Genomic DNA, 11,652 nt, shown 5'->3' with positions numbered 1-11,652 from the left:
TATAGATCCTGGATATCAACCTTTTGTCTGTACTGTCATTTGCAAATATCTTCAACCATTCTCTTACACTGTACACAAAGATAAACTCAAAATGGATAAAGGACCTCAACGTGAGACAGTAATCCATCAGAATCCTAGAGGAGAACATAGGCAGTAATCTCTTCAATATCAGCGACAGCAACTTCTTTCAAGATATGTCTCCAAAGGCAAAGGAAACAAAAGCAAAAATAAACTTTTGGGACTTCTTCAAAATCAAAAGCTTCTGCACAGCAAAGGAAACAGTCAAGAAAACAAAGAGGCAACCCACGGAATGGGAGAAGATATTTGCAAATGACAATATCCCACTTCTGATAATAGATACAACTAGGAAAAATATAAAAAAGGAAAGATGAGGCAGAGGATTAAACTACACTACCAACCAACTAGATCTAACAGACATCTAGAGAACACTCTACCCAATAACAGCGTAATACTTTCAAACTACACATACAACATTCTCCAGAAGAGACCATTTTGCTAGCATACAAAATAAGCCTCAATAATTTTTTAAGATTAAGTTAATACAAAATATGATTCTCTAATTACAATGGAGTGACATTAGAGATAAAAACCAAAAAAAAGGAAAATTCACAAATATGTGGAAACTAAACAATACATTCCTAAGTAACCACTGAGTCAAAAATAAATTACAAGGGAAACTAGAAAATACATTGAGATGACTGAAAAAACAAAGCACAATATACCAAAACTTTTGGAATAGAGCTAAAGAGGAGCTAGGAAACAAATTTATAGCTATCAATAAGTATGCTTTTTTTAAAAAGAATGATCTCAATTTCAATAATCTAGCCTTATACCTGAAGAAAATAGAAAGTGCAAACTAAATCCAAAGCAAGGAGAAGGAAGGAAATAATAAAGATGAGAGTAAAAATACATAAAATGGAGAACAGATATGAAAATTGAGACAATCAGTGAAAAGCTGGTTCTTTGAAACATCAGCAAATTTTACAAATGTTCAGCAAGACTGACCAAGAAAATAATAAAGAATATTCAAATTATCAAAATCAGGAATAAAAGTGGGACATCACTATTGACCTTCCTGAAATTAAAAAAGATTATAAAGGAACACTATAGACAAAAAATCTTCTCACAAATTAGAAAATTTAGATGAGATGGACAAATTCCTAAAGAGGCATAAATTATCAAAAGAAACTAAACACCTAGCCTCAGCAATCAAACAACAAAAAGAAATTAAACGCATCCAAATCAGCAAAGAAGAAGTCAAACTATCACGCTTTGCAGATGATATGATACTTTATGTGGAAAACCCAAAAGACTCCACTCCAAATCTGCTAGAACTTGTACAGGAATTCAGTAAAGTGTCAGGATATAAAATCAATGCACAGAAAACAGTTGCATTTCTATACACCAACAGTAAGACAGAAGAAATAGAAATTAAGGACTCAATACCATTTACAATTGCACCCCAAACCATAAGATACCTAGGAATAAACCTAACCAAAGAGGCAAAGAATCTATACTCAGAAAACTATAAAGTACTCATGAAAGAAACTGAGGAAGACACAAAGAAATGGGAAGAGGTTCCATGCTCATGGATTGCAAGAACAAATATTGTGAAAATGTCTATGCTACCTAAAGCAATCTACACGTTTAATGCAATCCCTATCAAAATCCCATCCATTTTTTTCAAAGAAATGGAACAAATAATCTTAAAATTTATATGGAACCAGAAAAGACCTCAAATAGCCAGAGGAATGTTGAAAAAGAAAGCCAAAGTTGGTGGCATCACAGTTCCAGACTTCAAGCTCTATTACAAAGCTGTCATCATCAAGACAGTATGGTGCTGGCACAAAACAGACACATAGATCGATGGAACAGAATAGAAAGCCCAGAAACAGACCCTCAACTCTATGGTCAACTAATCTTTGACAAAGCAGGAAAGAATGTCCAATGGAAAAAAAGACAGTCTCTTCAACAAATGGTATTGGGGAAATCAGATAGCCACATGCAGAAAAATGAAACTGGACCATTTCCTTACACCACACATGGAAATAGACTCAAAATGGATGAGAGAAAGGAATCCATCCAAATCCTTAAGGAGAACACAGGCAGCAACCTCTTTGACCTCAGCTACTACAGCAAATTCTTCCTAGAAATATCACCAAAGGCAAAGGAAGCAAGGGCAAAAATGAACTATTGGGACTTCACCAAGATCAAAAGCTTCTGCACAGCAAAGGAAACAGTTAACAAAACCAAAAGACAACTGACAGAATGGAAGAAGATATTTGCAAACAACATATCAGATAAAGGGCTAGTTTCCAAAATCTATAAAAAACTTATCAAACTCAACACCCAAAGAACAAATAATCCAATCAAGAAATGGGCAGAGGACATGAACATACATTTCTTCAAAGAAGACATCCAGATGGCCAACAGACACATGGAAAAGTGCTCCACATCACTAAGCATCAGGGAAATACAAATCAAAACCACAATGAGATACCACCTCACACCAGTCAGAAAGGCTAAAATGAACAAGTCAGGAAATGACAGATGCTGGCAAGGATGCAGAGAAAGGGGAACACTCCTACACTGTTGGTGGGAATGTAAGTTGGTGCAACCACTCTGGAAAACAGCATGGAGGTTCCTCAAAAAGTTGAAAATAGAGCTACCTTATGACCCAGCAGTCACACTACTGGGTATTTACCCTAAAGAGACAAATATAGTGATCCAAAGGGGCACGTGTACCCGAATGTTTATAGCAGCAATGTCCACAATAGCCAAACCATGGAAAGAACCTAGGTGTCCATCAACAGATGAATGGATAAAGAAGATGTGGTATATATATACAATGGAATATTATGCAGCCATCAAAAGAAATGAAATCTTGCCATTTGTGACGACGTGGATGGAACTAGAGGGTATTATGCTTAGCGAAATAAGTCAATCAGAGGAAGACAATTATCATATGATCTCCCTGATATGAGGAAGTTGAGAGGCAATGTGGGGGGTTTGGGGAGGATGAAAGGAATAAATGAAACAGGATGGGATTGGGAAAGAGACAAACCATAAGAGGCTCTTAAACTCACAAAACAAACTGAGGGTTGTCAGGGGGAGGGAGGTAGGGAGAAGGTTGTTGGGTTATGGACATTAGGGAAGGTATGTGCTATGGTGAGTGCTGTGAATTGTGTAAACCTGGCAATTCACAGACCTGTACCCCTGGGGCTAATAATATATTATATGTTAATAAAAAAATAAAAAATTTAAAAAAAGAAAGAAACTGAAGAATAAAATAAATCTATTATGGAAAGTGTTGCTATAAACATTGGGGTGCATGAGTCTCTTCAAATCACTATTTTTGTATCCTTGAGATAAATACCTAATAGTGCAACTGCTGGGTCATAGGGTACTTCTATTTTTAACTTTTTGAGGAACCTCCATACTATTTTCCAGAATGGCTGTGCCAGTTTGCATTCCCACCAACAGTGTAAGAAGGTTTCCCTTTCTCTGAAACTTTGCCAACATCCACTGTTCCCTGAGTCGTTAATTTTAGCCATTCTGACTCGTGTGAGGTGATATCTCATAGTGTTTTTGTTTTGTTTTGTTTTGTTTTGTTTTGTTTTGTTTTGTTTTGTTTCCATAGTGGTTTTGATTTGCATTTCCCTGATGCCGAATGATGTTGAATGTTTTCTCATGTGTCTGTTAGCCAAAACATGGAAAGAGCCCAAATGTCCACCAACTGATGAGTGGATAAAGAAGATATGGAATGTGTGTGTGTGTGTGTGTGTGTGTGTGTGTGTGTGTAATGGAATATTACTCAGTCATCAAAAAGAATGAAAATTTGCCATTTGCAATGACATGGATGGAACTAGAGTATATTGTGTTAGGCGAAACAAGTCAGTCAGAGAATGACAAATACCATATGATTTCATTCATATGTGGAATTTGAGAAACAAAACAGATGAACATAAGGGAAGGGAAGAAAAACTAAAATAAGAAGAAAACAGAGAGGAAAGAAAATCATAAGAGACTCTTAGCTCAAGCGAACAAACTGAGGGTTGCTGAAGGGGAGGTAGATGGGGAATGGCATAACTGGGTGATGGGCACTCAGGATCATGAGCACTGGGTGTTATATCAACTGATGAATCATTAAATTCTACCCCTGAAACTAATACTACACTATATGTGAACTAACTTGAATTTAAATAAAATCTTGAAAAAAAAATAGAAATCTGCATAGACCTACATCAAGTAAAGAGATTGAATTACTAATCACTAATTATACATGAAAATAGATCCAGGCCCACATGGCTTTACTGGTGAATTCTATCAAATATTTAAAAAGAATTAGTACCAATCGTTCACAAATACCTCCAAAATATAGAAGAAGATGAAACATTTCTCAAGTCATTCTATGAAGCCAATATTACTTAGTTCAGAACCAAACAAAGAGGAGCACCTGGGTGGCTCAGTTGATTAAGTATCTGCCTTTAGCTCAAGTCATGATCCCAGGATCCTGGATCAAGTCCCGAGTCAGGCTCTCTGCTCAGCAGGGAGCCACCTTCTCCCTCTCCCTATGCCTGCCACTCCCCCTACTTGTGATCTCTCTCTCAGTCTCTCTTTGTCAAATAAATAATTCCAACTTTTTAAAAAAAACAAAAAAAAAAACCCAAACAAACAAAAATGTCACAAGGAAAGAAAACTACAAACCAATCCTTCTTATGAATAGAAACACAAAAATCCTCAAAATATTAGCAAACGAAATCCAGTAACAAATAGAAACAATTATATACTATGGTAAGGTAGAATTGATGCCATGAATTTAAGATTTGTTTGGCATCCTATCATAAATTTATTTAATACACTACATTAATAGATTATGAATAAAACCACGTGATAGATAGATAGACATAGAAAAAGCATCTGATGCCTTCATAACAAGAAAAAAAAAAGAAAGGAAAAAAACACTAAACAAACTAGAAATAGAAGGAGATTTCTGATAAAGGGCATGTACAAAAAGCCATGGCTAACATAATTAATGGTGAAATATTAAATGCTCCCCTCTATAATGAGGAACAAAACACAGTACCCTCTCTCACAACTTCCATGCTACATTTTACTGATGATTCTAGCCAGGCAATTAAGCAAGAAAATTAAATAAAAATCACCATATTGGAAAAAAATCATCATATTGGAAAGGAAGAACAACTTTCCCTATGAACAGATGACATAGGCTAATATAAAGAAAATTCTAAAATATCCAGTAAAAAAAAGAGACTAAAAGAATTAACAAATGAATATGGGAAGGTTGCAGGATATAAGTTCAATATACAAAAAAATTGTGTTTCCATAAACATAAAATGAACAATTTGAAAATGAAACTAAGAAAACAATTTCACTTCTAAGAGCATCAAAAAGATAAACATGTCTAAGAAAAGAAGTGCAAAACTTATACTCTCAAACCCAAAACACTGTTGAAAGAAATTAAAGAAAACCTAAATAAATGCAAAGATTTACTATGTTCATGGATTGAAAGATTTAATCGTTAATATGACAATACTCCTTAAATTGATCTACAGATTCAATCCAGTCCCTATCAAAATCCTGCTAGTTTGTTTGAGAAATTGACCAACTAACCCTAAAATTCATATGGAAATTCAAGGTCCCAGAATAGCTAAAACAGTCTTGGACAAGAAGGAAGTTGGAAGACCCATACTTCTTGATTTCAAAACTTACTACAGAAGCTACAGTTGTCAAGCCAGTGAGTTACTGGCATAAGAAACAGACCTATAAAACAATGAAATAGGATTGATATCTGGAAATAAATTCTTATATTTATGACAAATTGATTTTGACAAGGGCACCAAGAAAATCCAGTATGAAAAGGTAGTCTCTTCAACAAAGTGTGGTGGAACAGTTGGATAGTCATAAGCAAGAAAATGGAGTTGGACCTCTATGTCACACCATGCCCAAAAATTAATTTTAAATGACCCAAAAACCTAAATGTAAGACTAACACCACAAAACTTTTAGAAAAAAAGGGCATAAATCTTCATGACTTTGCATTAAGCATTGGTTTGTTAGATATGACATCCAAAGCAGAAGCAACCAAAGAAAAATATTAGATAAACTGGGTAAAATCATATTAATAACCTTCATGTAACAAAGAAAACCATACAGAAAGTGAAAAGATAATTCACAAGGGAGAAAACATTTTTAAATCATATGTCTGAATGGAACTTGTATCTAGAATATATAAAGAGCACTTGTACCTCAGTAATAAAAAGAGAAACTGATTTTAAAAAGGAGAATGTCTCTGAATAGACAATTCTCCAAAGAAGATATACAAATAGCCAATATGCACAAGAAAGAATGTTCAGCATCATTAGACATTAGGAAAATTTAAATGAAGACCACAATGATACACCACTTCACATCACTAGAATGTTAGTGAGGATGTGGAAAAACCAGCACTCTCATATACTGCTAGAGAGAAAGTACAATGATGCAATCACTTTAGAAAACTGTCTGGCAGTTCCTTGAAATGTAAAATATAGAATTATCATGCAACCCAGAAATTATACTTCTAGGGTATAACCAAGAAAACTGAAGACATATGTCCACACAAAAACTTATATATGTATGTTCAGAGCAGTATTTTCCTGGTAGAAACCACCGAAATGTCCACTAACTGGCAAATAGATAAAGTGTGGTGTACCCACACAAAGACTATTATTTGATAATAAAAGGAGTTAAGTTTTGATACATGCTATAACATGAATGTAACTTGAAAACACTATTCTAGGTACGTATATACAATGGAATAGTACACAGCCATCAGAAAGGATGAATACCCATCATTTGCATCAACATGGATGGAACTGGAGGAGATTATGTTAAGTGAAACAAGTCAAGAGAGAAAAACAATTATATGGTTTCAATCATATGTGGAATATAAGGAATAGTGTGGAGGACCACAGGGGAAGGGAGGAAAAACTGAATGGGAAGAAATCAGAGAAGGAGACCAGCCATGAGAGACCCTGGGTTCTGGAAAACAAACAGAGGGTTTCAGAGTAGAGGGCAGTAGGGGGTTGGGGCAGCCAAATGATGGGTATTAAGGAGGGCACATGTTGTGATGAGCACTGGGTATTATACGCAACTAGTGAGTGGCTGAACACTACATCAAAAACTAATGATGTACTATATGTTGGCTAACTGAACATAATAAAAATAACAATACTAATTAAAAAAAGAAAACATTATTTGAAGTGAAAAAAGGCAGTCACAAAAGACCCATATATAATATTATTCCATTTACATGAAATGTTAGAACAGGTAAATCTATAGGGACAGAAGGTAGCTTAATGTTTGCCTAGGGATGAGGAATTATGGGTAAACAGGGAGGGGTTATTAATGGGTATGGAATTTTTTTCAAAGTGATGAGAATGTTTAAAAATTGAATATGGCAATGATTCACTACACTGTGAATATACTAAAAACCATTAAATTGTACATTCTAAATTGATGAATTATATATGAATTATATCTCAACAAAGTTATGTTTAAAACTTATGAAGGATGGTGGGAGAAGCAAAGAGGGAAGAAGAAACTGATGGAGAAAGAGATGGAAGGCTATTTATTTTTTTAAGATTTTATTTATTTATTTGACAGAGAGAGACAGCAAGAGAGGGAACACAAGCTGGGGGAGTGGGAGAGGGAGAAGCAGGCTTCCCACCGAGCAGGAAGCCCAATGCGGGGCTCGATCCCAGGACCCTGGGATCATGACTTGAGCTGAAAGCATAATGATCATTTAACTAGCTGAGCCACTGAGGCATCCCAGGGAAGGCTCTTTAAATTAGAATAAATAACAGAGAGGAATTCACACAGAGAATTTGAGAAAAGCACCAGGGAAGCAAGTAGAGCTGTTAACTTCAGTGTGACTTGCGCAAGTCTTTTCCCAGTTTCCTCATCTGTACAATTATGAGTTAGACTCACCATCAGAATTCTCAAGCATCTGTTTCTCTGACATCTCTGCCCATCTCCCAGGAGTTGTAAATATTTGGAACAGTCACTTGTCCTCCCTGAGCTGGCATTATAAAATGGATTAAATGCAAGAACTCTGCTCAGTCAGCCTGCCAGGAGTCCTTCCGCATCAATTCTCCACTCCTCAACCCTCTTTCAACACTTGACTTTTGCTGCTCCCAAAGCCCATCCCCAATTAAACCAAGGTCCCTTTGCAATCCAAACTTGGTCCACCCTACCTGGAATCCCGGGTGTCTGGGATGCTGCGGTTGAAAGGCAACAGGTTACTGAGGTAAACGTTGTAACCAAACTTCTGGAAAAGGTCCTCAGCCTTTTTCTGCTGGACCTCAGAAAGATCCTTACCCCACTGCCTGAAAAGCTGTGAGTTTGGGAAGAGTATCTCTTTGGGTTTGTGCTTCCTGGTCTCCCTTGCTTTGACTTTCAATGCCTTTTCAATAGGATGTTCATATTTCACCCTCACTGCTGTGTGGTCCATGTTTTCTTCTTGCTTCATGGCTGATTTCATACTTTCTTCTGCAAATGAAGGGTGGGGGAGAAAATATTCCAGGTAACTCTGGGCATTGATTTCTATCCACAATTTCTTGAAATGGTTTTCCTCTTCAAATTCTAAAATGTGCAATCTCTTGTCCCAGGGGATGCAGTATGTCAAGAGAATTTGTCAGAGGTATTCAAGACTGTCCTGGCCAGGTGTGCACTAGAATATACCTCTCCTAAACCTTTATCAGAGCTTATCTATCCTGAGCCCCACACCATTAAGGCTTCTTTAGAAACTGTGACCTGAGAAATAGATTGATAAAGAGCTAACATTTTTCAGAATAAGGCCCAAGAAACATTTATATCAGAATTGTCATGATTATTTTAAAATGGAGGTATTCAGGCTTATCCCTAAATTAAATAAATCAGAATCATAGAATCAAGTAGAGTTAGGGGAAAGAGAAGTTACAGCATCTGCATTTTTAACAAAATCAGGGAATAATTCCTCAGTACAAGGAAATTTGAGAAACACCATACTACACTATCGGTGGCCAACAAAGGCAGATCTATTCCAACCTCCACCATTACCCACCATTCTCTTCACTTATATATTTGATTTGCCAAGAACTTTTTTTTAATTTCTTTTCAGCGTAACAGTATTCATTGTTTTTGCACCACACCCAGTGCTCCATGCAATCTGTGCCCTCCTTAATACCCATCCTTGGCTCCCCCAACCTCCCATCCCCCGCCCCTTCAAAACCCTCAATTGTTTTTCAGAGTCCATAGTCTCTCATGGTTCACTGCCCCTTCCAATTTCCCTCAACTCCCTTCTCTCCATCTCCCCATGTCCTCCATGTTATTTGTTATGCTCCACAAATAAGTGAAACCATATGATAATTGACTCTCTCTGCTTGACTTATTTCACTCAGCATCATCTCTTCCAGTCCTGTCCATGTTGCTACAAAAGTTGGGTATTCATCCTTTCTGATGGACCACATCTTCCTTATCCATTCATCCTTTGAAGGGCATCTTGGTTCTTTCCACAGTTTGGCGACCGTGGCCGTTGCTGCTATAAACATTGGGGTACAGATGGCCCTTCTTTTCACTACATCTGTATCTTTGGGGTAAATACCCAGTAGTGCAATTGCAGGGTCATAGGGAAGCTCTATTTTTAATTTCTTGAGGAATCTCCACACTGTTCTCCAAAGTGGCTGCACCAACTTGCATTCCCACCAACAGTGGAAGAGGGTTCCCCTTTCTCCACATCCCCTCCAACACATGTTGTTTCCTGTCTTGCTAATTTTGGCCATTCTAACTGGTGTAAGGTGATATCTCAATGTGGTTTTAATTTGAATCTCCCTGATGGCTAGTGATGATGCACATTTTTTCATGTGTCTGATAGCCATTTGTATGTCTTCATTGGAGAAGTGTCTGTTCATATCTTCTGCCCATTTTTTGATATGATTATCTGTTTTGTGTGTGTTGAGTTTGAGGAGTCCTTTATAGATCCTGGATATCAACCTTTTGTCTGTACTGTCATTTGCAAATATCTTCAACCATTCTGTGAGTTGCCTCTTTGTTTTCTTGACTGTTTCCTTTGCTGTGCAGAAGCTTTTGATCTTGATGAAATCCCAAAAGTTTATTTTGGCTTTTGTTTCCTTTGTCTTTGGATACATATCTTGAAAGAACTTGCTGTGGCTGATATCGAAGAGATTACTGCCTATGTTCTCCTCTAGGATTCTGATGGATTCCTGTCTCACATTGAGGTCTTTTATCCATTTTGAGTTTATCTTTGTGTCTGGTGTAAGAGAATGGTCGAGTTTCATTCTTCTACATATAGCTGTCCAATTTTCCCAGCATCATTTATTGAAGAGACTGTCTTTTTTCCACTGTATATTTATTCCTGCTTTGTCCAAGATTATTTGATCATAGAGCTGAGGGTCTATATCTGAGCTCTCTACTCTGTTCCACTGGTCTATGTGTCTGTTTTTATGCCAGTACCTTGCTGTCTTGGGGATCAAAGCTTTGTAGTAAAGCTTGAAATCAGGTAACGTGATGCCCCCAGTTTTATTTTTGTTTTTCAACGTTTCCTTAGCAATTTGGGGTCTCTTCTGGCTCCATACAAATTTTAGGATTGTTTGCTCCAGCTCTTTGAAAAATACCGGTGGAATTTTGATCAGAATGGCATTAAAAGTATAGATTGCTCTAGGCAGTATAGACATTTTAACAATGTTTATTCTTCCGATCCAAGAGCATGCAATGGTCTTCCATCTTTTTGTGTCTTCTTCAATTTCTTTCATGAGTGTTCTGTAGTTCCTTGAGTACAGATCCTTTACCTCTTTGGTTAGGTGTATTCCCATGTATCTTATGGTTCTTGGTGCTGTAGTAAATGGAATTGATTCTCTAATTTCCCCTTCTGTATTTTCATTGTTAGTGTATAAGAAAGCCACTGATTTCTGTACATTGACTTTGTATCCTACCACATTACTGAATTGCTGTATGAGTTCTAGTAGTTTGGGGGTGGAGTCTTTTGGGTTTTCCATATAAAGAATCATGTCATCTGCGAAGAGAGAGAGTTTGACTTCTTCATTGCCAATCTGAATACCTTTTATTTCTCTTTGTTGTCTGATTGCTTTTGCTAGGACTTCTAATACTATGTTGAACAAGAGTGGTGAGAGTGGGCATCCTTGCCGTGTTCCTGATCTAATCAGGAACGGATGCTGGATTTTATCCAATGTTTTTTTTCCTGCATCAATTGAGAGGACCTTGTGGTTCTTCTCTCTTCTCTTATTGATTTTTTTCTATCCCATTGATTGATTTGTGAATGTTGAACCACACTTGCAACCCAGGGATGAATCCCACCTGGTCATGGTGGATAATCTTTTTAATGTGCTGTTGGATCCTGTTTGCTAGGATCTTGTTGAGAATCTTAGCATCCATATTCATCAGTGATATTGGTCTGAAATTCCCCTTTTTTGTGTGGTCTTTGCCTGGTTTGATGATCAGGGTAATACTGGCTTCATAAAAAGAGTCTGGAAGTTTTCCTTCCGTTTCAATTTTTTTAAACAGCATCAGGAGAATAGGTATTATTTCTTCTTTGAAAGTTTGGTAGAATTCC

The 11,652-nt window shown here is 36.9% G+C and overlaps 1 protein-coding gene across 1 annotated transcript in view; it reads right to left on the bottom strand.

The window, feature by feature from the left end:
* LOC111159699 (polypeptide N-acetylgalactosaminyltransferase 8) overlaps nt 1-11,652 on the bottom strand; it is a 44,080-nt gene that overhangs the window by 28,932 nt on the left and 3,496 nt on the right. Inside the window, exon 2 of the mRNA XM_022522261.1 lies at nt 8,279-8,573. Coding sequence (XP_022377969.1) covers nt 8,279-8,573 — 295 coding nt within the window. The remainder of the gene's footprint in view (nt 1-8,278; nt 8,574-11,652) is intronic.

This window comes from Enhydra lutris, unplaced genomic scaffold (assembly GCF_002288905.1).
Source record: "Enhydra lutris kenyoni isolate GAN:26980312 unplaced genomic scaffold, ASM228890v2 scaffoldscaffold69, whole genome shotgun sequence".
Lineage (NCBI taxonomy): Eukaryota > Metazoa > Chordata > Mammalia > Carnivora > Mustelidae > Enhydra > Enhydra lutris.
This window is presented reverse-complemented; position numbering and strand designations above follow the sequence as displayed.